Genomic DNA, 27217 nt, shown 5'->3' on the forward strand with positions numbered 1-27217 from the left:
TAGTAGCATTGTAACACCTATACAATGCACTTACATTTGCATTTATGGCGTTATACGGCTCAGCACCTAAATATTCTGCTGAACTGAAAGCCAGCTATGTCCTACAGGTTTCTCAACATTTGCCAAAAACCTGGTAAAAGGATAATGGTGACAGCTTATGCCGCGCTGGCCCCAAGACTGTGGAATACTAGAAAATATTAGGTTCTGGGCATAGATTGATGTCACTTTTTTGTTTTTTTTTATTGTTTTTAATGCTCTGTGATGCAATGTTCAGTATTGTCCTACTTTTGTATAATGTTTTTTTCATTTTCTGTATTGTGTTTTCTCATTTATACTCTATCTGTGTGAGCACAGTTTGAAAAACATAGATAAAGATAACTGTTATTCTGAAAGTTAGAGGAACCAGCAATCCCAACTAGGCAGGTGTATGTACATGTACTGGTTGTAAACTTTCAGAAGGTAAAGTGACAAAACTCACTATGAATACAGGAAGGTCCCAAATCCAAAGAGCAGTCCTCGATGCAAGAAAGTTTTAGAGGTCTGCCAAAAATGTCAACAAGTTCCCTGTTATTATAGCCCTCTTTTCTTTCAAATATCTCTCCTTCCTCCTGTCATCTCATTGGTCAAAAAAGGTATTTTCCCATCATCCTACATGGTTTCCCAAACCCTGATACCCACCATCTGTCTGTGGCAGCTTGTATCACTACCCCCAGTGTCTGATCAAGGCCATCTGCGCCAGGCAGGGAGATCACAGCCTCACATCCCCAGTGAAGACAGCCCAGTGCTGGGGTAGTCATCACTTCACCAAGGCCCCCTTGTTCCAGTGGCTGTCCTGCATCTTCATGTTAGTCTTCCTTCGGGAACCTTGCCACAGAGGCAAAGAGCTACACCTCACCAGCTTGTCACTGGCTCTATAGCACTAGGCCTCATTATTAGTTTCATTGTTATTAATTTGCTTAGCAGAAGTCCTTACACTTAATTCATTGATGAGACATTGATAACGCTTACCTCCTTACTGCTGCCACTAATGTTCCTCATTATTATCCACTGATATATTATATTATTCGAATTACCAAGCCTTGTATCAGATCGAGGATGAAAGCTATTGAAATACTTTAACTCATTAGATGCCAGTAAAGTCTGAAAACACTTCAGCGGGTTCCTGTGAATTTTCAACCAAAAAAACAAACAAACAAAAAAGATTACAAATCAAATGTACAACTGAATGAAAAAAGAATGTTCTTCTTAATATTAGTGAAAATAATCTGTATAAATTTACTGGTGTTGAAAAGGGTATAGTCAGTACAGAAAATTTAAAGTATATCAATTGAAGTATTTGAGACCCTCTAATTCAGTCTCCATCTATGGCTCCCTTTTTATTTTCACCTCATCACCACATTTTTGCACAAGTAATTATTATAGGATTGTAATAGCATGCTTTGTGGCTTAATATCGGTAATAGCTATATGAATCTGATTGGATTTATGTTTCAAGGCTGGCATAAGTTTACTTACATTGAGTGTTTCATTGATATTGTAGTTTGACTCAATGATTTGGGAATGTTTGTAGCCAACCAGATCTGGCACTGTTGCTCTCATAAGAAACTAGATGTTCCATCTCATTGTATGTCACTCTGCTAAATGCATGTAATGTAATACGTAATATAATTTATCACGGACCATTGCCATTAACAAAAGTGTAAGAATTCAGTAATCAGAGTCTCTGAATTTACATGCTTGTTGAGTTCCATGTATGTCAAGGCATACCATTCAATCCAATGCAAAATAAATGATTCTTAGCATAACACGTCTAAATTAATAGACAATGTGTTATAGATTATTATAAGTTAATATTATTTGGATTGATCGATGTCCAATTGAGGAGACGTGTTTTAATTCATACAATTTAGCCATGTGCATAAGCAATGTCAGAAACTTTTTTTTAATAAAACGAAATCATAGTTTCACCGACTAAAGTGCTGTTTCTTCTATGAGACAAAGCATTGGCAACAACGATATTGTCAAGATCCAGCTTGGCCGCAACAGTGAACACCCCCACTTTCATTGAGGCGTGTATGCGCGCAAGCGCTCTTCTAGGTGGCGTTGCTGAAGTTCGAAACTAACTACACTGAGCGGCAGAATGCGTCTGGAAGTGTGAGAGAAGCAACCTGGAGCAAGGACTGCATGAACGTAAAGGGATGGTAAATAATGGTATGTTGCCAGCAAGATAGTGGAATAACATTGCGGGAATCGTGTACATCGCTCAGGAACGCATTGTAAGTATGGATTTGTTTTAATTAAAACATGATTGCTTGAATATAAGGTCTGACCAAGGTCTGTACAAGCATTTACCAAACTTTTAACTGGAGTAGGTAAACGTTGAACTGAGATGCGCTGTTAACATATTTGAGCACTTACAGCTGACATGGACCACAATGAAGAGTTAGTGAGTGGCCAGCTGTGAGTTCTAGTTTGTTTTGTTCAGTTTTTTGTTTTGTTATATAGATAGCCAAGGCTTCGTTCTTTATTTGGCTACTATGAAGCATATTGTGATTAATAACCTGAATGCATTTTGATTTGTACTGCATTGTACTGGAGCGATATTGACTACAGACGCTTGCACCAACACAACAGATTTACTCACGTTCGGCTATAGCAACCAAGGTGAAGGATTTGATTTGAATCAGAATTACAGCAATATGAGTACCCATCTCGTCCTTGACCATTAAATGACCTGAACAATACGTCATCGAAACCGTCTAAGTTACATATAGCAGTGAGTGCACATTGTATTTTACAGCTGAGATAAAACTTAAATTCAATTACCGTTCTGTTTTTAACTTTAATCTTAATTTATGTGCCGCTCGGTTTAGCAAACTGTGAGTGTTTGTAGCGCCCCTGTGTGGTGCCCGAGGGAATCGTTTATCTGAGACTGATAAAACAGCCCAGATACGGATTGAAGTAGCCTACCTCGCAGGTACATCGCTGCCAAGAGTAGCTATAGCCTAAATATTTGAAGTCAGTGGCCCCTGGTCAGGCTGCCTTTTGAGTTTATTAGATTCTTATTATATTTTCACTATCGTATAAGTTTTCCTATGTTCTGCGTTTAACACATGATTGTTCTGCAATGTAGGACCACACAAAAGATGAACTGTAGAAAGATCTGTCGGTAAAAAAGACAGCATTGTTTCTTGACACTCAGTCTTTAATGGGAAACGGTCTAATGGGAATTGTGAAAATCTCCGTGATTGCCCTGACTTGCAAAGTTAATGGACGTTTTGAAATAAGTTCGGGATGTTCATGAGTCACGGCTTGTAATTAAATAATAGTAATAATAATAATAAAGTACAGTCCGCCCACTGCACGTCCACAGAATTGGCTTTATGTGCAGGCATTACTCATTGACTCTTGTCTCGAGCGTTTTCCGTCGTGTTACTGTAGGATTACGTTTCTATCATTTGTCGGGAAATAGTTCCATTGTACGGTCTCGACCAGATTCAGGTGTTATTGACCTGTCAATGAAGTCCCCACCATCCATCGGTTCGCACATAAACACCACAGGGTATAACCGTCTTACTATGACTGTCCTGTGGGGAATTTTGCATGTGTACTTATTTTGATATGCTATCTTATCGTTTTATGAATTGGGTTTATGCGCCATCCTTACATGTAAAGAGCAATAAAACAAACTGAATGAGTCAGGTGAATTCTGGCGAACGTTAAAAAGAGAAACATTATCCGTAAATTGCAGAATTTCGGCGTGTTTGGGCCGAGAACACGCGTAGAACCCATAGCACAGATAAGTAAACTACATCTCTGCTGTTTCTGTCCCAACGTGCCCGAAACGCCCAATTTAACGCGGTGTGGGTACTGGAGAGTTCAGCAGGAGAGGCGATTGATCTACGTTTTTATTCCTTGGAATCAGAGTGGAAAGTTTCACTCCAGAGGCGTGAGGCGGTGGTGACTGATTGCTTTAAAGGCCAGATAAACTTAAATACGGGGCAGTTTATGCATTCCCGAACTCTCATGCAGCTATATTCCCAGCTGTTTTAAAGCAGTGCCCGACAATTTAAGATAGTAAAACCATGGGAAGTTTGCTCGAAACGTATTTTCCCTGCTGTTTTCTCTCATTGCGAAGTTCATTGTATATAATTAAAAGGCAAGCAAGAAAGAGGGGAGTGGACGTTCGGTTGTGCCGTGGAGCTGGAGTGAAACGTAGAGTGTAATGTAATGTAAACGGGGTGGGACCAAACAAGCCGTTCATAAAGGAGGGCAGGAGAGGACCGCGCCGAAGTGCCGCGCTTGCTGTCGTATATGCGTAAATCCACCGCCTCTCTCGGCATCATGAGCAGCTTCTGAGAGTTAAATCAAGGGTTTAACTTTGAGAATTTGAACTTTAAACGGTTTTTGAATTAGCTGCGAGGGATACACACACGGGACAGGCATTCTAACGTGAGGGACTAATTACAGGCCAAGAGCTGCCAGCTGTTGGAGCGTGTGTGCCTTCTGTGGCGCTGTCTGCTTGTTAATTAACGTGTGTGTGCTAGAGGTATTGGTAAACCACAAAAGGGTTCACTGACCTTTACTTTAAAGGACACAGAGGATTTGAATTTAACGTTGACTTTGATAATAAAAAAATCATGTTTGTTTGAAATCTTCATACAATGATTTTGCATCAGGGGTCTGGAAGAATGCAAATAATTTTAGTACTTTACTGGTATCACGTGGTCTGAGACTGTCACAACAGGAGACATGTACAGGATCATTTCTGAATCACACACATTGATATTTATGTATTAACAATGAAATGTGATTACCCAAAAATATTTTCTCATAAAAATACCATTTGCTAGGTGTTGAAATCCCTGTTGCCTTCCTGTGCAGAGTTCATAGTGGCTGTCAGAAGGCTGTGCCTGTGTGAGGACTGTGCTGAACACGGAGTGGAAGAGGCTGTGCAGGAAGCTGTGCAGTAAGCAGGAGGGCGGGGAGTAGCCACGCCCGTCGGCCTCCATGCTGATTACTCTCAGTGTGGCCACCAAGGAGCCTCAGGCCTTTCATGGAGCACCGCCGGGCAACTCCTTCAGCTCCACGGCGGAAGTGACCTCCATGGACACCCTCCCCGTCCCGCCGCCTCCGCTCCCCCCTCCCCCACCGCCCCCGCCGCCTCCACCGGCTTTCACCCCCCTGAACCGCCGGGATTCCGCCCGCCGCTCCCGGCTGCGCAACCTCAACTGGGAGCGGATCCCCAAAGAGCGCGTGGAGGGGCGGAGGAGCGTGTGGAGCGGGGTGGCCATCGCCGAAGACTTCGCCATCGACCTGCGCTCGCTGGACGAGCTCTTCAGCCAGAAGGAGACGCAGCCCGCGGACAAAGTGCCCAGCTTCAGACGCAGCCTCATACGCTGCGGGTCGCCCCAGGACCCCAGTGCCGACAAGGTGAGCAGGCTGGCCAATGTCACATTTCAGAGGATGTGGCTTTAAACAGGTATGCCTTTGTGGTACTCCTGTGAGTCTGAAATTTTAAGTAAGTTTGTATTTTGACTGCTTGGAGAGCAGAAATAAGGTGTTTCTTTAGGGGTTTCTTCAGGACTTGAGGAGAAAGAACATGGTTTGGGGAGGGATGGGAGTTGGCCAAATGTTTGGCACAGTAGTCTGAAGCTTTTCTGCTTGGAAATTAAGGGCCTTGGGACCCTCCATGTACAACAGGGAAAAGTGAGTCCACTGGAGTACAGAAATCCATACACCAAGCGTGGCATAGAAGGGATAGAAATGGTGCTCCTAGTGTGCACTGCTTCAGCCATTCCAGGATTTACAAGAAGCAAGTTAGGATCCCATCAACAGGCAGGTTCCCCTCAGGGCACTGACCTGCTTCTAGAAAGGTCTGGAAGGTCTCAAACTGCCATGTTTTGGCAGTGTTATTTCCTCCTCGGGAAAAGACTGAGATCATTGCATGATGGTGTATATGCATACTGGTGCATGTATAGCACGTAGACTCCATTAAGAGTTTATTGGCCTAAAACCACCCCTTGGCCGGGTGTTATGCAGAAACAACTCTGTCTGCCTGATAATAAAACCTTTGACATATTTTGGCCGTTTAGAGAAAGGTTTGGTTATGTGCCTTATTTTATTAGCTTACATGGGGCATTTTTGTGATGAGAACTCATGTTAATGAATGAAGTGTTATTATGCTACCCTAGAATATGGTTGTGTGATTGCCACTGCATTTCTTTCCTTTATGGAATATCATTAGCTTTTTGTGTGTTTCTGTCTGTTTCTGATCAATATCAGAATGTCAGCCTTACTGGTGCCTTGCCTGTAAAACTAGTCTTGGCTTTTGACTAGTCTGACTCATCTCGTCTGTCTGTCAGCAGGTGTCCCTTTTGGATGCCAAACGAAGCATGAATGTGGGGATATTTCTGCGACAGTTCAAGAGGTAAGAGCCATTTTCTCATGTCCACCATCTTCAGTTCTTTGGCAGAGTTAAAACTTGGAGTAAAGACTTGCATGGACTAAAGCTGGTCCTCCTTTTGGCAGCTAAAATGGCAGTTTATTATTGAATTTATCCCTCATAGTCTCGAAGAGAAAACATTCATGCGTCGGGTCATGGCCCTCTAATAGTGCTTGAGTTGTAAACATTTGAAATGGGGGGTAAGGGCGGGGATTGGGGGAGGGGCGTTGCTGGTGGCAGGGTGGCCCAAGCGGGGGTCGGCGGTAGGTGTGAAGACAGGGAAAGGGGCAGACGGTTTTGAATAGTCCCGACATCCTGTGTGAGCAGCTGGGTCAGAGGGGTTGATGGCCATCGAGGAGGTCGGAGGTGACACCTGCTTTGAACCTTAAACCCTTTTTTAGTACTGAGTGGCCCCCCGTGGAGAAGGCCACAGGAAGCGCCTCTCCTTTTGTCTGTGTCTTAAGTAAGTCGGAGGGCTTCATTAAAATTTTGCGCTTTTTTCAAAGGTGTCTTAGAATCCTGTACAGGGGGTGAAAAGCTTTCTATTATATCTTACAATCTGTGTGTATCGTACAATTGCCTGTGTCATTCTGGCAAAAAACAAATTTTCCTTGCATTTCTGACAAGTAAACACGTGCGTTTTGCCTGTGAATGTTGCTAATTAAGTGTGCAAACATCAGTGTTTGTTTTTGTGTTTTAGAAGGTGTTTGGTAATTAGCTAAACTCTTTGCAAAGCTGGTTTGCTGTTGTGCCCGCACATGCACTGTGTGTGTGTTTGTGTGCACATGCACTTCAGCTGAAGAGCACTTTCCCCCAAAATTACCATGACTGTCTGTCAGAACTTGTACTGTATTTCCTCTTGTGGTGGAAATTCAGAATTGCTACTGTACACCAAAACAAATCTTGTTGTTGTTTTACTGCATTGCTTCCGTCATTGCTCTGCATGTTAGAGAGAAAACTAAATGTGTGACAGAGTACTTCAAAACATGCCAAGGCTCTGAGAAAAATGTTGTGGTCAGATGCACAGTATACTGCCACTTCAGCATCTTTCATGAATACTTCTCATGTACAGGAGCACTATTAGAGGTGGGGGGGAGAGTTAGGATGATTCCAAGGGCCCTGACTGGCAGGGGCCCTGAAAAAATATGAATGCATGAGATTTTCTGGAGTGTTGGGGCCCAATGTGAGATCTTTTCATGGAACCTGGTGGAGCTCATGTGGACCAGATTCTACCAGCTACTTTTCTGTACTAAACAGTGCTTATTGTCATACACAAGTGATGGTGGATAAAACTACTAGAAGGTAACCAGTCATCCCGTGTTCCCCAGGACAGCCCATATTTCAGCCCCTTTTCACATAGCCAAACTTATTCTGAAAAATGTCAGTGGTGCCATATTTCAGTGGGTTTTCTGATTGCCATTGTTGTAGTTTCTCACTGCAGTATGTGCACAGTCCTCCGGGGAATCCGGTCACCTTTAATTTAATCCTTCCGTGACCCTTAGTGTGTGGCGTTGTGCGGCTTCATTTATGTGAAGATAAAAATAGGATACTGACATAAAAACCGCGGCACCTGTGTTTGTTCACGCTTGCCCCTTGTTTTCTTTACCTGGAGAGCCAGACTGTCTGTCTAAGGGAGAGAAGTGCATCGTGGGTAGATTGAGGGCAATGGAAGGACAGAAGCTGAATAGAGGAGTGGAGATCAAATGGCTCACAGAATGGAAGGGGGGGGTGTAAACGGAGACTGCGCGTGTAGGAGGAGAGACTGATTGAGTAGGTGTTTGGCATTTGGCGCGGCCGCCGCATTCTCACTTTCTCTCCCAGAAAGCCCTTCTGCGGCTGTACGGGTCATACGATACATTATATTCGTGAGCCGCGTACGTCCGGACTTGCAGCCAGCCGGGAGACTGGCGTGTTTGCGCAGTGTCCTTCCGTCCCTCCGCGTCGCCAGCATGGCGCCCCGGGCCTGCCCTGTGGCAGATAAGGGGGCTGGGGTGGGGTGATAAAGGCTGCAGTTTGTCCGTGCTCTGACCGCTGTGACCAGAGAGAGGCACACAGTGTGAGCACACACCCCTGCTCACTACCCTCCACTCCCCTGCTCACTACCCTCCACTGGCTGCCTGTTATAGCTCGCATCAAATTTAAAACATTGGTCCTAGCATACCAGGCAGTCAAGGGATCAGCCCCAGCATACCTCCACAAGATATTCAAACCCTACTTGCCAGCCAGATCCCTCCGTTCTGCTACCTCAGGACGCCTGGCACCTCCCCCTCTTCGCACCTGCACTTCCAGAACACGTCTCCTGTCTGTTCTGGCCCCACGATGGTGGAATGACCTCCCCGTGGAGGTCAGAACAGCTGAGACACTGACCCATTTCAAGCAACGACTGAAGACTCACCTCTTCAGGCTGCACCTCTCCCCATCCCTCCCTACCCCCCTGTAAATGACTGTAAGCTTAGGGTTGTAACTAGGCAGCTGTTTCGTAGATGACTTAGGTGCATTAACTGTCTTAACTACTGCTTGTATTTTTTTCCATAGACTGCGTTGTTGCCGTTCTCGTTGTGTTAGTGTTAATCAGTTTAACCTTCAGGGTCCAAGTTGAACTATGCGGTTGTTCCCTGCACTTGGACCGGTACTTCTCTCTAGGGTTTTCGTCATACTTGTTCCTGGTTATGGTTATACACTTTGTTGTATGTCGCTCTGGATAAGAGCGTCTGCCAAATGCCTTTAATGTAATATGTAATGTAATGAGAGAGACAGGCCCTCAGATGAGACCAAAATGGAGGAAACTAAGGAGTTACCCATGAGAGGCCACAGTCATGTTGAATAGTTCATATGCTGTGCCTTCTGAAGCTTTGCAGCACTGCTTGCTTTGTTAGTGAGGAACAGAGTGCATTAAACAGACAGCACACAACCATATGAAAAAATCAGAAATTTGTATAGGGGTGTAAATAATCAGAGTTGCAGAAATCCCAATATTCAGTGGGTCTGTATTGCTGTACTTGTTGGGTTGTGGTTTAAATCCGGGCTGTGAGACGGCACCAGAGACCGCGTGAAGCCTTGGTTGCGCTGAATGAAGGATGATGTCATGCAAGTGTGGGGTGTTGCCTTGTTTCCGCAGCGCGGCCAGCGAGGTTGTGCAGGACATCAGGCAGGGGGCCGGGGAGAGGTACGGGGCCGAGAAACTGAGCGAGCTCTGCAAACTTCTGCCCGACAGCGAAGAGGTACTCCCCCCGCTCTTTCTGTCCCATCTGGCCATCTGTAGCCCCGGTCGGTGCAAACCGCAGAGCTGTGATCAGACGTTACCAATCCGTCCCCCCGAGGGGAAAGTCTGTTGCACATTAGTCTGGCCAAAGATAAGTCATCGTGTTTTAAACAGGAAACTCCCATTTATGGTCCATTACGGCATACACATGCAATGCACATTTTACGAATTATGAAGAAAATAACCTTGTGATGGATATCGGGATTATTAACTTCAAATGTGCGGTAAAACCTCTATGTTTGTCTGCATGTTGGATATAGGTTTGACATCTCTGTTTGTTTGTCTGCACGCGTATGTTCTGTGCAGGAGAAGAAGCTGCGGTTGTTCAATGGGGACCGCAGCCGCCTTGGAGAGCCTGATCTCTTCATGGTTCTGCTGGTGGAAGTACCCAGGTGAGTCCTACACTGAACCCCAGTCCTTCATGCGTCTCGCGCCACTGACACACCAGTCAAAACCGCCGCACTACACCATCACCATGTAAATGCACCACTCTACTCAAACACGTATGCAGTTTGCCTTTTCCCTCAAAGTGGGAACACTAGCCTATGGTTCCTGTGAAGAGCGGTTCCTGGCATGTATGTCAGATGTGCTCAGCCTGTACTGATAGGGTGCGATGATTGAATGCATGAGAAAGGATGGTGCTAATGCCTACAGTGAGTCTGTATTCAGCAGCTGTGCTAAAGCATCCCGTATTCTCCAGCTTTACACACACACACGCCTCTCAGGCTTGTGGCTGGAGGTTGTGACACAGGGACAGCAGTGTCCTTTATGTTACGTTGTGTGATGTAGTCAGGGTGGCCAGGAAACAGCAAGGTTTTTGTGTTGAAGTGGCATAGGAGCTGTTTATGCTTCCAGTCAAATTTCAAGCCTGTATCAAACCTGTAGGTGGCAGTGTAGTAAAATGGTTACAGAACTAGGTTTGCAACTCAAACATTTAGTTCCCAGTTGAAATGTACCCTGGAGCAAGGTGTTTAACCTGGTTTCCTTCAGTAAATATTTGGCTGTTTAATTGGATTGTATGGAACAAAATCTGTAATCTGTTATTCACTCTGGATAAGTGTGTCTGATGGATGCAAAAACGTAAATGCAACCTTTCTTAGCTGACCATAACCTTGTTGGTGACGTGTTTGGGTTTTTTTTTTTCTTTTATCAGTGACTGAGTTATCAGTAACCCCGCCCTCTGCGGTCTAACCGGGTCTGACTCGCTCTGACCTCATTACCATTTCCCCCTCATAAATCCTGAGCTCAGAAGATGCCCCCAGTGACCACTGTACTGAGCAGCACTACTGAGCTGGCCAGGCACAGAGACGGAAGCTCGTCACACCTAGTCTTTTGTTCTCTCATAGAAAACAATGATTTCCTGTTCCCTTTGGCATGTATGAAGTCCCTTATGAGTTTTGGCCACTTTGTTCTCCTCTCTCTTTCCTTCTCTGCTTCGCTGAGTTAATCAGCACCTCCTCCTTGCTGACATCAATGTAACATCTCCTCTTTCAATCACGCGTTTCTCCCCATCTCCCCTCCTTGCTTCCAGCTTTGTCTTATGGGCCTTCCATACCAATGGGCCATTTTTACAGGGTTTAAAAAAGTAGTGGCTTTGCATTGTCGTCATCGGTCTTTTATAAACCGCCCAGCTACGCATGCTTCCTTTCTGTGTCACCCAGCTTGGTGTGGTTTCTGGCTTGTCACTGGGAGACGTCTATGCTACCATGGTAGAATCCATTCACTGGCCGAGCAGGCCAGCCCATAGACTCACCACATAATCGTGTGAGCTGTGCGACTCTGGCTGGAGGGATGAATGCACCCATCCAGACAGGAGTGGTGTTGCACTTCCCCCTCCCTCTGGAAAAACCCCGTCTTTTGTCTCTCCTCTGCCGTCTTCCTCTTTTTAGGCCTTTGTTTTTCTGGAATTGTTGGCCGCACCAATAAAATCTGTTGCCAAAGCACTGACGACACTCAACAACCCTTTCAGCCGATTGGAGTAATATATTGACCTTAATTTACTTTTAATTGCTTTTCCCCACACTTGGGCACATTCGAACAGCATCATTTAAGCTGAAGTGCCCCACTCAAATGTCTGGCACCCCTTTGCTCTCTTGGGAATATGAACTGTGCTGTTGTCTGCTCCTTTCCTTTAGTTTTCGGCTGCGCCTGGATGCCATGATCTTGCAGCAGGAGTTTGACCCTGCCGTGACCTCTCTGTGTGTGGCGGCCCGATGTCTGGGGGAGGCGGCCAGAGGTGAGTTTCAGTAGGGGGGGGTAGGGTGTTTGGTGGGGAGGAGCTACAGCAGGTCGCCAACCTGGCTTCCAGCAAGTCGTTTGGAAGAAGATAAAAGCATATATCCACACTAATTTTACTTCGTTTTGACAGCTCTGTCTGAGATTTATATACATGAAATGAATACGCAGTCATGGGAGGTGTAAGATGTACTGTCAGTGTAATTGGTGCCGGGGGGAAAAGAACCAGTGTTATCTCTATTTTTCCACCTCGCTCTCTTCCTCTCGCTCCCGGCTGTCACCTACAATAGAAATTATTTCAGGTGTAGGAAAACTTTCCATGCAGTCACAAACGCATAATTGATTGGTCTCTCTCCTTCTCCCTCTCCCTCCTCAGAGCTGCTAAACTGTCAAGAGCTGCACTCCATCCTCCACCTGGTTCTGAGGGCCGGGAACTACATGAACGCTGTGAGTGTCCCACAGCGGCGCTAGCTCAGTCTGGGGTTTCACTGCAAGAGGCAGTAGGCCTCTACAGACTGGAGAATGAAGATGGAGAGCCATCATTTCTGTGTGTGTGCACGTGCACAAACGTGCATGTATGTGTGTGTGTATGTGTGAATATGAATGTGTGCATGTACTGTACATGCCTGTGTGCGCACCTGTATATACACTATCTGACCTGTACCTGGTGACCCGCAGGGAGGATATGCTGGGAATGCAGCTGGCTTCCGCATTGCCTCACTGCTCAAACTTGCCGACACCAAAGCCAACAAGCCAGGCATGAATCTGCTACACTTTGTGGCCATGGTAAGAGCTGCTACATTTGTACATCTGTAGGAACTGTGGGGGTACAAAATTGCCATGCTAATACATGATGTAATGTGCTTTTTGCTGATTATCAAGCAACATGTATGCAATTTTAGCATAGTGAATATTAAGTTGATTTAAAAAATACATTTTAAATAAATGAAATTTTTTATTTTAGGATTGTTGTTTTTTTTCTCTGTATACGAATAAAGCAGAGACATTGTATCATTTGAAAAGAGGAAAAAACTAGTCTTGACAAGCAAAGTGGCCTGGAGCAGAACATAGACTGAAATAAATTAAGCCAGACGTGCACCTCTCCATGTAATTTGATACAAGTGTGATCACAGTAACCCGACAGGATAAATGTTAGTTGCAAAACCAATTCTCCCGGTTTGTGTCTGTCCCTAGGAGGCAGTGAAGAAGAACCCAAGCTTATTATCTTTCTCCAGTCAACTGAGCCATGTGGGTCCAGCCTCCAGGTCAGTACTGCCCTGATTCATTAAAACAAGTTTAGTCCTGCTCTGATAGTCAGCGTGAGCGCCACCTTGCTCACGGGCAGTGTAACTGCCATGGGGGGGACAGTGTGTGGTGAAAGAAGTGCAGATATGAAAAAGCAGTTTGATATTATACTGATCCCAGTGTCATACAGTATGGATTCCAGTATAGTGTAAAAACCTCAGTTCTTCGCATCCCCCTACACCTGTGCAGGCAGTCTGAAGAATCTGTGCAGGAGGATCTCTCACGGTTACGGATCAGGGTTGAGGCGCTGCGTGCCAACATTCAGACAGAAGTTGAGATCCAGCAGCAGATGCGGACTTTCCTGGAGGTTTGTGTCCCTATCTGCACCACCTCATGGGGGCAGCACTGAGTCGGGGAGGAGACGTATCCCTCTCCTGTCTGAGGGAGAAACTGATAAATGGGACTCTTTCAAATTGTTCCTTTTAAATGAAAAGCAGTGCTGATTTTTTATGAATTGATGAATGTATTTGAGGTGTTTGAAATGCTAAAGCCAGACCATTGCAGGATTACCCTTTGAGATTTTAGACAGATTGCAGGTTTCACTGCATCATGGAACCATCTGTTTCCATCTGTCTGCAGTGTGCAGAGGGGAGGTTGGGGGAGGTGGAGGCCGAGGTGGAGGCTTTGCAGAAGGCCAGCCAGGCCCTGGTGGAGTTCTTCTGTGAGGATGAAACCATGTTTAAGCTCGAGGAGGCCTGCCGCATCTTCTACTCTTTCTGTCATCGCTTTCAGAGAGCTGTCCAGGTGGGAATAGTGTGTGTGTGTGTGTGTGTGCACGTGTGCGTACAGTACATGTGCAGTACATATGTGCATTCATATGTCATGCATGTCATGTTTGTCCTTATCTATCACTGACTACATTTATAAAAGTATCTTATACTAAAATAGCATTTTTCTGTCATAACAGCATCAGTGCATTCTGTCTGTATTGAGTGCATTCTATACATTTAATGTGTTTAAGGTTTAAGGTTTTATACATCAGTTGTTTGACTGTTGACTTGCAAGTACTGTTTTTCTTCAAATGAACTTGCATAAAATTGCACAACAAAATCATTGCTGCTGTATCAATCCTAATAGGTTCACAATTAAATTTACCATTCAAGTAATGAGGATTTCTAAATAAAAATGTGGTGCTCATTCAGTAATGCAGTAGTTTGTGTGACCTGCTGTGTGGCTCTCCAGTGACCTTTGACCCTTGACCTCTTTCTGTCTCTGCCCCTCAGGAGAACGCAGAACGTGAGCTGCAGGAGCAGCGGCGGGCGGAGCGACAGAGGGAGAGCGCAGAGAGGCGCCGTTCCATCGCGGCCTGCGCAGAGCTGGGGCTCGGGCAGGGCCAGGACGACCTGGAGCGCACCCTGGAGAAGAGCCTCAGCTACACCTGGCAGCGCCGCAGCCTGCGCCACCATGAGGCCCGGAGGACCTCGCACCAGTTCAGCGCCTCCGGGCGGCTCAACTCCGACACCTCCCCCAGCCAGCCGGGACTAGCTGAGACTGCGTGCATTAAGCAGGAGCTGAACAGGGACACTGCACACGGCAAGCAAGGACTGGATGCTAATGTTGCACACAGCAGACAAGGCGTTAACACTGATACCGTGGACAGCAAACAAGGACTGTACCCTGACACTACACACAGCAAACAAGTACTGAACACTGATTCTCTACACAGCAGACAGGAACTGAGCACTAACGCAATGCAGAGCCAACAGGAGCTGACCACTGTTGCCCTTCCGAGCTTACCGAACCTCATTACAAACGCCACACCCAGCCGACAAGACCCACCCAGCGACTCTACGCACCGGATGCATGGGCTGAGCAGCGAGGAGCTCCCTGTAAACACCAGGCTTGAGAAAGAGGAGCGTTCTGCTGATACTGCACCGGAGCTGCCATTTGATAGCGCGCACAGAGCCTGGGGCCCTGCTCCCAGCCCGTCGGAGAGCACGTCAGCGATGGTTGCCCAGGGCGGCGATCCGACGGCCGACGAGCCGTCCGTGGAGAGCGCCCGGCTGCTGCGCCTGGTGTCCGAGAGGGTGCTGAGGCAGCAGGGGAGCCTGGGAGCGGCCTGCCCCGCCGAGGTGGACATGCAGCCCGAATCGATGGTACCGGAGCCCGTCCCGCTGCTGGCGCAGGACGCAGACCCGCCCAGCCGGGGGGGCGATCAGATGTACCCCCGCGTGGGCGAGACTCTGGAGTGCCACACCCTGGTGCGGGGCCTGCGCTCCTACGAGAGCATGACCACACCCATCCCCCGGCCCGCGCCCAGCCACTGCTCCAAGTGGAGGAAGGAGAGGGAGGCGGACGAGCGAGACGGAGCGAAGTCCCCCCAGAACAGGGACGACGGCCGCAACGGCAAGGACCCGGCCCGGGGACCGCGAAGGGGCCTGGCGCCACGACTGGGGTCTCCTGGCAACCCTGGCGTGCCCAGGGTCCGCAGCAAGGCGGAGTCGGCGCTCGCCGACGACGGGCCTCCCGCGCGCCTGTCCCGACTGCCCCCCCCTCGCAGCGCCTCCGTGCGCTCGGCCGCGCCCGTCCGGCCGTCCGCCGTCCAGCCCGAACTCAAACGGGCCGCCAGCGCGCGGGACAAAGTGCGGGTCGCGCCCGATCCGGTGGGAAAGCCTGGCCGGGGCCTTCCGGAGAGGACCAAGCCCGAGAAGGACAAGGCGGGGGGGGCCGTCCCGGGTGGGTTCGTCAGGGGCTCCCCCCTGCGTGTGACCAAGCGCCTTGCCCCTAACTCCGAGTCCCACACCCCCTCCCCGCCCCGCTCGGTTCAGAACCCCTCCTCCAGCACCGCTAAGACCATTCGCAAAGCCGTTATCACTGCTGCAGCTATGAAAACTGCCAAGAACTGTGAGTCCAGCAAGCCCAAGAGCCCAGGGACAAGACTGCCTGGGCCCAAGGTGTCCCGTCCTGCCTCTCAGCCTGCCTCTCAGCCTGCCTCCCAGTCTGCCTCTCAGCCTATGTGGAGGTGAACCGTGAACACCAATATATATATATGTAAAAGTACATGTATATATATCATGTATATATATTTATGTGCATACATCCACAGGAAACTATATGTATCTGGGTATGCATGCAGTCTTTTAAACTGAGCTTGAAGAGATGGGCAATGCATTTCCTTGAGGTCTGCACTTCTTCTGTGCCTCCCCCAGTGCCATCTCCAGAAACCTTCACCTGATATTGAACTCCTGCATCCGTCATTGTCAGGAACTATGAGCGCCCCCCTCTCTGTATTCCCAAGTGAAAGTGAGGAACACCAGAATCACAGGGGCGGAGGGGGCAACTGACTTTATTGTTAGCCCTATCTACTGCCATCTGCTTAGATTTGTGAATAGAGTCACTGTACTTTCTCATGCCAAGTGCCTCTGTTATGTATATGGGAAAAATGTGACTGTTGGGATACTGCACTATCTTGTCCAGCTACTACTACCTCCAGCCACTAGGGGGCCCTGTGCAGGTAATGGGGCACCTCTGGGGGAATCCCTCAGTATACCTCCAGGCATATACCTGAAATGCATTACCCCCACTGTGTATCGGACCTTATTCATTTGCTTTTGGTGTCTCAAAGAAGTACAACACTTAAAAGCTAGCATGTGTATTGACATCATTCTCCTCTGCCTATACGTGTTTGCTAGCCTTCCAAAGTACTTGATTTTCATCAGATTATGTTCTGAAGTCTAAGGGCAGATAGTACAATGTGACCTCACATGTTCAGGTGGCTGTTGGTTTAGCTCTTGCTGCATGTGTAAGTTATGGGGAGCAGTTCTAATTTTTCCAAGTTCCTGCTTTAGCCCCAGTCTTATCTTTACCTCTTCCTGTCTTGCCATATACTCTAGGACTGTTCCATTCCATCTACATCTTCAGGTTCATGCCCTAGATTTTCCTGCATGAAGAAAGGCTAAAAAGTCTTTAGCCCTAACCCATTCAACTCATGAGAATTTTGACAGAACAGAAAATTAATTGCATTTATTCAGCACAATTGGTTTGATGTGAATGTCATTTCAAAGGTCAGAACATTAAACTTCATGTATTATTATTATTTTTTGCAAACACACACACACGTTCTTTAATGGTCCAGCCCAGCACTAGGTACAGAACTGACCACACTCAGACTCTCTCAGCGCGGGACCTTCTCTTCCTGGTGCACTTTAGAAACTGAAGAGGGATTGGTGCTGGGTGTATGTATTGCATTATTATATGTGGGATATGTTTTGTTATTGTTTTTGCTGAAAAAAGAAAAAATAATTTAACAGAATAAATGATTATTACCTGGTGTAATTTTTGTATTACAGACATTTGTACATAAGAGAAAGTAAAATAAAGATGGTCATCGCAATCATTCTGCTAATGTGGCATGTTCCCTTTGTTACACCAAGATATTTCATTTAACACTTGAATCTGACATTGACAAAAGTGCCTTGTAAAATGATCATAACTGTTGACATTCAACTGTGGTAACAGCATTGCAGAGAATGTGAATTTGATTATATACTTACGGGTTGTAGGCTGTAGTATTAGCATAAATCCAGCTAATATGCAAGTAGTGTAAATATACAGCATTTTAAGGTCAAAGAGCTTTCATATTGCATATGGATTTCTTGTTGGTAAGTAATGCAGTGATAGCATTTACTCAGAGTAAATGGAGGTGGTACGCAGAGAAACTACATTTGTTTCACATGACCCAGGCCCCCTTAATGCTCCTTAAGGGAGTGGGAAACCCAAATTAGCTTTTTCCTTTGGCCCTAGAAGAAAATCTATAATGTGCCATTGGTAGCTTTCATAAGTAAATTGCCCCATTAAATACTGGAGAAAACGTATCCACTAAATGGCACGTGGTACATGTAAGGGTAAAACGCTATGTCACAATGCTCAACTGGCATACTTCTGTCAATGACTGCTGGTGCACTCTACTATTGAACAAGCCCATGACCTACACAATTGCTTCCCAACTGGGCTGGCAGCACACACACACACACATACATCAACTGCAGCATGACAACTTTTCAAAGTGTTTGTTTAGAGAGGGAGGCTGGCTCGTTTTCAAGACCCTGAGACTTCCTCCCTGGGCCATTTCCTCCTCTGACTACCCACAACCCCCTGTTCCTCAACTCCACTCAAAGGTCTCTCTCTTTCTTCTATCTTCTGACAGTGGCACCCCTAGGCCGCAGAGGTTGTCATGGAGACACTAGAAGCATCCCAGAGAATCCCTTCACAGAATAGAGGGAGGGGGAGGGGGTGGTAGGGTCTCAGTGGGAAAGTTTTCTTTATGGGCCGGAGTGACGCCAGAACTCTTGGGAAAAGCAATAAACTGGAGCCTCTTTGTTTTCAAGTGTCTTTGGTTATAGGTCGCTGGGTGCGTATGTACAAGCATCCGCATGTGTGTGGGTGACGCTGGAAAGTTTCTGGCTGTGTGTTAAGTATGCAAATCACTTTTCACGCCTCGATAACAAAAGCCACCATTTCCTTTTATGTGAACACTGATTGAAAGCTTCTGTGTGGGAAGGGGCTATCAGTTTCAGCTCACCTGCAAAAGGAGCGGCAGAGTGGAATGTGAGGAAATCACCACCTTCAGGATGGAACATGCCCATCTGTCTGTGGTCCTGAGAATCAGATGAACTCTCACAGCAGTTAACTGAACCCTGGAGACTGGTATTCTGTATAATCTCAGCAGAAGGGCAGTGGCACAGCATAGCAATTAATGTTCAGAAACTGTTGCGTGGAGGTCATGCATATCTCCATTGCTTAATCACGCAGTATCTTCTTTGCTACACAAAAACCAATCTCAGATACTCCCATTTTGACTGTCTCAACCACCTTTATGTCTTGTACAGTTAGGTTACCTGACCTTTCTTATATGTTATCCTCTGTATCAATCACAATTTAGTTATAAAGCACAGAAAGTGAAAACATTGTAAGTTTTTAAGTATCTCTTTCCAAACGAACTTCTTTTTGCTTCTCAGTTCTCAGTCTCAAAAGTAGTAAAACTGGTCATTTTTGGATTGTTTGACGAACTTCAGTCTTTACTTTATGGTCAACAATGACACCTGGCGGTACCATGCAGAACGCGCGACTGAAATCGGAAATATGGCCATCCTAGCGATAAAGAACTTATAGAAACTTAAAAAATGCAATTAACCTCTACTGGTAGACTATATTTCTGTGCACCACTTCCTTATTGCGTTATCATACCTTTTTAAATCGTCGTTATAATCATGTTATCCGCGGTTGTCAGAAGTTAAATCACGCAGAGTGCAACAAATTCCGTCAACAATTCATTTTCTTCTTGCACATAGTTTTTTGACTGTGTCCTTTCCAGTCGCTCTGCTTAAAAAAATACTACATTTTCCAGAGTTCTCTGCGTCACATCAAGTCATGCGTAGTCACTATTTGGGACAGCTCCCCGGATGCGGTTCTGTCTGGTCTGACTGAACGAAGCTAGAGAGCGCGAGTCCCAAGTGAGGCGGTGAGACAGTTAAACTTTACTTTATTTGCTAATATTATATGTTTTATGTAGCAATGTGTTTTTACTTCTGTCGATTTCTGAAGTTTGTATTATGTGCTGTTTTACTTCTCTCTGAGTTATACATTCAAAAAAGAAACTTTTAAAATCACAAATCACTTCACCTAGCTTGCTAGCCAACGTAACGTTAGCTATTTTCCTATGAGATCGCTAGCTAGGCAACGTTACTTAGCGCTTGCCAGCTTCTAAGCTTACTAGCTAGCTATCTTGGCTAACTAGTCTCCAAAATATTAGCTTGCTAGCTATCTAGCGCTAGCTATCAGGTCAGGTTACCCAGCTATTTCGCTTTGGTTACAGTGATACTAGTTAATTGAACAACTTGCTACAGTTAATCGACAATCGGTAACCGTTAGCTAACGTTTGCTAGCTAAGGCGTTTCCAGATTGTTAGATAGCAACTTTCGGTTTATTCAAAGAAGCTGGTGAACCCGCCGAGCCTCTAATGCTGTGATTAGCTCGCTAACGTTAGCCAAATAGGCAGTAACACCGCTACAACTGTTTCATACGAAATATTATCTACCTAGTCAGCTGATGTTACTTGGCCGAAAATCTCATTAATTTAGCTGTCTTAACACACCGACAATAAAAACAACTCTGGTGGCATTTTCTTGTGTTGTTGAAGTCCATATTTTCTGAAATTTTCTGGCTAGACAGCCAGCTAACGTTAGCTAATATAAATCCTCGGTCTTAACGAACGTTAGCTAACCAGCTTTATTGCTTAAGTAATTTATCACAAATTTTAATCTTAGGGTCGTTTAACTAAAGGTAGCTCTAAACCCTGCAGTGTAGATTGCCGTTATCAAAATAATTCAGAAATCCATTGTTACATTGTTAGACTTTCCCGGGACTTGTAATATTGTAGCGTTAACACAAGGGAACGCTGAGGCGTAAACTTTGTGTGAAAGAGCAAGACTCAACTAGTAAGTAAACTAACAACTTGTCAAAACCTTACTGACAGTGACGGCTTGAAAAAATGGTAGTAGCATTGCTTAAGGTGACTGGCTGAAACGACTGAAATTTTGCACGTATAAATATTAAACCTTCCTACGTTGTAGTCCTGTTATGATTAACCTGGTAACAAACACAAGTTGTTATTTGGTTGTTGCAAGGTTTAATTGCTAAACTTTATATCCAAATATAATATTTGTGTATTGGAAATAGCACAACTTGGTTAAGAAAACAAGTCAAAGGGGTTTATTGCGGGGTTTAGTGGTTCCCTAATTTATGTGCCCCGTTTAAGATTTCTGTAAATTATAGATGATGTGTCAGACATGACTGCTGTTTTCCATGAATAATTGACTCTGTTTTGGAGAAATTGCATGTGCATTAGAATGGTGATAGTCAACTCTGGCCCCTGGAGATTCTTCTCTGTATACTGCCAGTTGAAGTGATTTCCTTAAAAAAAACCAAGTCCGTCTAGAAAGTTCTCTTAAAAATAGCTTTAGCACCTAGTGGCCCATTGAGGAGAGCTGTGAAGGATTGGAAATCATTCTGCTCATTTGTAGCAGAAGTTTTACTGAGGCTAGTCGAGGTCTCTCCCATGATCCATGTTCCCCTGAGCAACTTGGGCAACTTTTTAAATAGTTTTTATTATTTATTTATTATTATTATAATTTTTTTTACAAAGTAATTATTTTATACAGCAATGCAGGTTAAGTACCTGCATCAAAGGTTCAACGGCAGTGTCCTACCTGGGAATCGAACATGCAGCCGTTGGGTTACGAGGTCAGGTCCTTAAACATCATATGCCAGGTCATTGCACATGACACTCGTCCCTTCCAATGAAACGGTGCCGGTCCATTGAAGTGCACTGCGCTGGTCTATTAAAGAGCGCTGTGCTGGTTCATTAAAGACTGATGTGCTGGCCTATTGAAGAGCACTGTGCTGGCCTGTTGAAGAGCACTGTGCCGGCCTGTTTGCAGGCATTTTGTTTGCTGTTGGCTTCCACAGGCTGACCCCCCCCCCCCCCCTCCCCTCTCTGTCCTCCCCAGGTGCTGCTGTCTGTGTGGATGCAGGAAGGATGCAGACAATAAAGTGTGTGGTGGTGGGGGACGGGGCGGTGGGCAAGACCTGCCTGCTCATCTCCTACACGACCAACGCCTTCCCCGAAGAGTACATCCCCACCGTCTTCGACAACTACAGCGCGCAGATGAGCGTGGACGGGCGCACGGTCAGCCTCAACCTGTGGGACACGGCGGGCCAGGAGGAGTACGACCGGCTGCGCACGCTCTCCTACCCGCAGACCAACGTCTTCATCATCTGCTTCAGCATCGGGAGCCCCTCCTCGCACGCCAACGTGCGGCACAAGTGGCACCCCGAGGTGTCGCACCACTGCCCCAGCGTGCCCGTCCTGCTGGTGGGCACCAAGCGGGACCTGCGGTCCGACAGCGAGACGGTGAAGAAGCTGAAGGAGCAGGGCCTGGCCCCCACCACGCCGCAGCAGGGCAGCTCGCTGGCCAAGCAGATCGGCGCCGTCAAGTACATGGAGTGCTCGGCGCTGCTGCAGGAGAACGTGCGGGAGGTGTTCGCCGAGGCCGTGCGCGCCGTGCTCTACCCCGCCGCCAAGAAGAACCCCAAGAAGTGCGTGCTCTTATAGTGCGGGGACGGGGGGAGGACAGGGAGCGCGCTCACCCGCGGGGACACGGACACCGGGCCGGAGGCGCCGTTCCCGCGGCTACCGGCGCCTCCGCGCTGCCGCCGCCATATACGCTTTCGTTTAGCTCTTCTCTCGCTCGCTTTTTTTCTGCCCCTTCGAACACCCCCCCCCCCCCCCGATTGTCCTTCATTTGTTTTCTTCTGGGGTTTTTTTTTCCAAACTGAAAGCCAAAGTAAAGATGCCACAGCGGAGGGGCTTCTCCTTATGCACCACCCTGCTATGTTCAAGTCCTTTATATTGCCCCATCCCCCCCCCCACCCACTTACAGCCTCCCTGCCCTGTCCTCCTTTCCTTCAGCCTTATCTTTTAGGGTTGTTGCGTTGTATAGCTGTGGACTGAACCAGGTGAAAGGGAGGTGGCATTTAAGAAATGCAAGAAAATGGCCCTGCATGCAAAATGAGATGAACAGCTTATGATTTGCCAAAAAAATCTAAATAACCCACCTGACAGAAATCACTTCCTGTATTTCCTGTGGAGCCTACCAGGTGTTAAGTGCCGAATGGGAGTGATGATCTGTCGCTCCTCTCTCTCTCTCACCTTTGACCCCCCCCCACCCACCTCCTACCGCCATCTTGCTCCGCGCCTCTCGTTTGGAGACGGGGAGACGGAAGGGACACAAGGGACCGGGTCTGTGGCCTTAGCTCAGCGACAGGGCTCCCCTTAAGACGTCTGCGTCCGAGAGCCCCTTCAGGGAGCGGCCTAAAGTCCCGCGCGCCTCCTTTGCGCTCCGGCCGCAGTAAGGCCGGGGTCACTGAGGAGCCGCTGGACCCCGAAAAAGTGTCCAAAGTTGTGAATCGGCCCTCTGGTCACGTCGACTTCAAAAAAGCCTGACCGCCTCAATGGGGGAGTCAGCCCATCCCGTGGAGCGAATCCTTTTCTCCTGTCACAACGACGCCTCGCTGACCAGATCATGGAACAGGACTTCCTGTGTGTCCCTCAGCCAAACGGGACAGTGCCAGGATTACATCAGCCTGACTCCACCCCCCCCCCCCTCCCCATCACCACCGAGCCAGCCAATAAGCCACAAGCTCCTCTTCACTTTTTTTTAACTGTCCCAGCAGAAGGCCGGGTTTGCTATAACGTGTCCGGTAGCCGCAAAGCAAACAAGCGTCTGTACCGCCCTGGATAAACGACTGACCCCGCCCTGAGGTGCTGCAGCCACGTGTTCCGCAGTTAAGCAACTTAACTTATGTTAAGTGTCACGTCACATGTCTTGACTTTTAAAATTCCTTCATGTCAAAGCTTCCCCCCACCCCCTTCCCCTTGTATCCAAAGTGACCTATAACAACAAAGAATAGTAATTATGACTGGAATGGGTGTCCCAGTGTGCTTCAGTTGAACTGCACCAAGGGGAATCTTAAGAGTGCCTCAGCCAGAATCTTTCCCTTTAAACCGCCATGATTGTGCTGCAGATTTTTATCTTTCGGGCCGATGAACCACGGGCGAAAATCCATTCTGTTTTCCGTGGTCCTTGAGGTTCCCGGTTGATGACTGTTCTTCGCACATCAGGACTCTCTGTGCCTTCGCGCCCGCTTACCGTATTGATGTTTGTGTCGGAGGGACTCTGCCGTACAGTGAATTTTAAACATTAAGTGGCTCTGTTGATTCCTGTTCACCTTCAGTGCCTGTTTTTAATAGGTTCTCGGTTTACTTTCCTCACACACTATGTAGCTCCATAAAATTTATGGTCCTTTTTAACCCCCATTCCGTTTCCCCCCCCCCCCCCCCGAGGATCGGCGAATGTTGAAGTGCGTGAGTCTGCTAAATGGACCATGACTGGCGATTGGTCGCCAGGCGGTTGCTGCGTGAGAGCAGTTGGCTGGCAGGCATCGCCTGCGTGAAAGTGATTCGCTGTGTCAAAAATGATAGAGCTTTTGAGTCCTGTTGGCTGTAGTATGGCGTTGATACCTTTTGTGTATGTGTGAGTGTGGGTGTGTGAGGTGGGGGAGGGGGTGTTTATATATGGCGGACTTGCATTGGTCTGGTTATTATCCATAACTGCAGGGGGTGAACGGCCTTACAGCCACTCTGACTGCACCGTAAGCAGGATTTGAGAGAGAGGTCCAGGAACCTCCTTGGCTGAGAACGGCCCCGGGCTCAGAAACCGCCCAGCTGAAAGACACCCAGCTGCAAAGGGCGGCTGCGCGTCCTCTCAGGTGTTGACACGAAGTCTTAACGACTACCCTCCCGCGGCCCGGCCGCCTGAGTCAGGACGCCGAGCGCCACCGCGAGCGCGACGCCGGCTTTGGGCGGCTCAGACGGATTAGCGGGCGCGCGGAGCGGCACTCTGTTTACTCCCCGGAGCGCCTCTGCGTGTCACCCCCTCCGCCGCGCGGTCCGACGACGCCACGCCCTCTAGTGGTCAACTTTTACGGCAGACCGAGGCCAGATACTTTCTACTTTTTTTTTCTTCTCGTGTTTTATTTGTGTCTTGCCGGTTCGACTGTTTTAATATCGAATGTATGTATCTACGAATTTAAAAAGCCAAAAAAAAGGAAAGAAAGAAAAGCTAATAAAAAAACGAACGGGAGAGTTGATACGTTAAGATATGTCTTCCCTTCGATCCGTAAGCCGTTCACACCTAAGCACCAGCCACGTTTGCGTCACACTCGCCAGGACGGACGCGTCTGTGAACCACTTCACGTGCAAGTACCGGATCGATGGCCGTCCGGTGCGACCTGCCGCGACTGCCTGATTCGGAACGCGGCGCTCGGATCGCCCCGGGAAGGTTTCGCTGTCCCGATGCCAGGCTGCACGGAAGCCAGAGCCTCCCTGCCTCTGCTCCTGCCAGCCTGCTGATTGGCCAGTTAGCGTTTGTTTTTGTTTTTTTATACGGTCCCTAATCGATATGCGTGCTGCACACCTGAATCCCATTAAGACTGTGTTCTTATGACCTGTTATTGCTTTTAGTCCGGTTCTTCTTTAAGCAGGCGCATGTGATCGATGTGCTGTTATTTACAGATTCAAATCATGGCAGCGCTTGTACTATTTTATGTATTTTCCTTTAGTTTAAGTGGTCACCACGTGAGTGTTTTAAAATGTTCAGGTTGTCAGACGGTTGTTACTCCTTTGAGGGTGGCTTGTATTAAACAAAATGCAGGTTCCTGCTATCAGGCAGTTCAGGGCAGCCCCTTACAGACAGTTGTAATCAGCAGACCTGCGGCACCATTTTAAGAGGTCTGCTTTCACCAGTGCCTGCCATTTTGGAAGTGCCTTTATGTCTTTTCATATTTTTTTTTCTGCTCGTTTTTATTTTTATTTTCAGACCTTATTTGTCAAGGCACAGCCAAAGAGTAACCTGAGGTGCTCATTTCTCCTTTAACTGGGCCTCACCTGCGCGTTACGTCCGTCGATCTCTCCCAACGCCGCGTTTGCTGATGCTTTCGCGGCGTTGGGCTTGAGCCGCGTGCTGACCGCAGCGCGACCGTGCCCGATCTGCGGCGACCCCTCGGCGCCCGCCGCCCGACGACGGGGCGTTTGAGCACGCGAGCCTCGTCGGCGCCCCCTACCGTTTCCTCTGTCGCAACATTCTTTTTTTCTGCCCGCATTCGCCTTAAGACCATAGGAGCTGCTCACAAGACTCTCCCGTTATAACTGACAAATATTGACAACACATAAACACGCTTTACTGAGATTTAAAATTGTCGGGGTTTTTTTTATTTTTTATTACCTTGCCCGTCACATGGATTGCAGATGACTGACAGCTTGCCTTTACAGACCTGTTTAAGGTCGTGCACTCGCATCTCGAATTTGAAAGGTGGTTTGGTTTGCTTTTTTTTCAGTCATGTTACAGAAACCATAGCCACAGGCGGAAGTGCACAAGTGTGCTAAGTCAGCCTGTCGGTTAGGGGAATGTTTCAAAGGCCACGGTTGTTGACTGAATGAAGCCGCGTCCGCTTCCCGAAAACAAGGAAGCAGGAACTGATCGAGTGTAAACTTGCGCCTAATGGTATTTTATCAGCTGTTCCGGATCTGTGCTTTTTAATCTTCACAGGCATTTGAGACGGTGCTGGGGATGTATCATAAATCACGTAATGCAAAGGGACAGAGTGGGGGGAACATTACGTGCATTTCTGCTAGGGAGCCCGTAAGCAGGGCTTCTCTGTGTTTTTGGTACATTTGGATTAAGGGTGCTGAAATATGTGGACGTGCCTGCCCTGCCACAAAATAGCATATTATCTGCATGTGCCGGTGTGCAAAGTCAACTCTGTTCCAATGTTGGTTAACCAAGCTGGTGGTTTGTTTCTCTGTTTTTCCCTGATGTCACTGTGGCATGCTGTCAGAACTCAGCAGAGGACTGGGAGCCGCAGCCAGCAGTGCCCGTCTCGCAATGGTGTGTGGTACTAAATTTATACACTGGGAACTTGATTTGTAGGAATTGTTTTGTCTTTTTTTTTTATTTTTTATATATAACAAACATATTTGTATAAAAGAACTAACAGTGGAAATGATTTTTAAATTATGCTAAATAAAATTGTGACAAATGAAGCGTGGGCTGGCCTCCGGGTTTGTCCTAGGTTCGCGTCGCGGTGGAAAACGGGTGTTTCTGAGAATGTGAACGTGCGTGCGTCATCCTCCGCTGTTTCAGAGGTGAGCGTTCACTGGGCTGTTTGAGCAGCTCAGATCGGATGGAAACTCTGAGAACGCTTAGCCTAGCCGGCGTAGGACGCTGACACCGCTTGACTGGCGTCCGGGCTGGGTCGGGGCTAAGCGTTGATTTAGCCCGCTCATAACACCGCTCTGCGGGCCTGACGAGCACGAGCCCACTCAGCGGGGATTCAAAATGATTCATCCAAACC

At 47.3% G+C, this 27217-nt stretch overlaps 2 protein-coding genes across 5 annotated transcripts; both read left to right on the forward strand.

Moving 5' to 3' along the window:
• The first annotated feature begins 2085 nt into the window (after window positions 1–2085).
• Window positions 2086–17583, forward strand: fhdc2 (FH2 domain containing 2). Of its 4 annotated transcripts, none has more exons than XM_035411760.1 (12): window positions 2086–2275; window positions 4884–5432; window positions 6365–6429; window positions 9563–9665; window positions 10013–10098; window positions 11842–11942; window positions 12318–12388; window positions 12620–12727; window positions 13136–13206; window positions 13436–13553; window positions 13826–13990; window positions 14470–17583. In XM_035411760.1, the coding sequence occupies exons 2-12, from the start codon at window positions 5010–5012 to the stop codon at window positions 16210–16212; spliced, it is 3054 nt and encodes a 1017-aa protein (XP_035267651.1). In that variant the 5' UTR covers window positions 2086–2275; window positions 4884–5009; the 3' UTR covers window positions 16213–17583. The 4 variants fall into 4 exon arrangements, with proteins under 4 accessions (XP_035267651.1, XP_035267655.1, XP_035267653.1 ...); XM_035411764.1 differs by having other exon boundaries at window positions 2087–2275; window positions 6368–6429; XM_035411762.1 differs by lacking the exon at window positions 2086–2275 and adding an exon at window positions 3701–4317.
• A 2059-nt stretch (window positions 17584–19642) lies between these two features.
• rhogd (ras homolog gene family, member Gd) lies at window positions 19643–26906 on the forward strand. The gene is made up of 2 exons (XM_035410829.1): window positions 19643–19706; window positions 21754–26906. The coding sequence occupies exon 2, from the start codon at window positions 21783–21785 to the stop codon at window positions 22356–22358; it is 576 nt and encodes a 191-aa protein (XP_035266720.1). The 5' UTR covers window positions 19643–19706; window positions 21754–21782; the 3' UTR covers window positions 22359–26906.
• Window positions 26907–27217: the final 311 nt, after the last annotated feature.

This window comes from Anguilla anguilla, chromosome 3 (genome assembly GCF_013347855.1).
Source record: "Anguilla anguilla isolate fAngAng1 chromosome 3, fAngAng1.pri, whole genome shotgun sequence".
Classification (NCBI taxonomy): domain Eukaryota; kingdom Metazoa; phylum Chordata; class Actinopteri; order Anguilliformes; family Anguillidae; genus Anguilla; species Anguilla anguilla.

Coding starts and splice junctions, on each gene's coding strand:
- fhdc2 (XM_035411760.1), top strand. CDS start 5,010: ATGCTGATTACTCTCAGTGTGGCCACCAAGGAGCCTCAGGCCTTTCAT. Junction 10,099..11,841: donor CTGCTGGTGGAAGTACCCAG/GTGAGTCCTACA, acceptor CCTTTCCTTTAG/TTTTCGGCTGCGCCTGGATG. Junction 12,728..13,135: donor TGCTACACTTTGTGGCCATG/GTAAGAGCTGCT, acceptor GTCTGTCCCTAG/GAGGCAGTGAAGAAGAACCC.
- rhogd (XM_035410829.1), top strand. CDS start 21,783: ATGCAGACAATAAAGTGTGTGGTGGTGGGGGACGGGGCGGTGGGCAAG.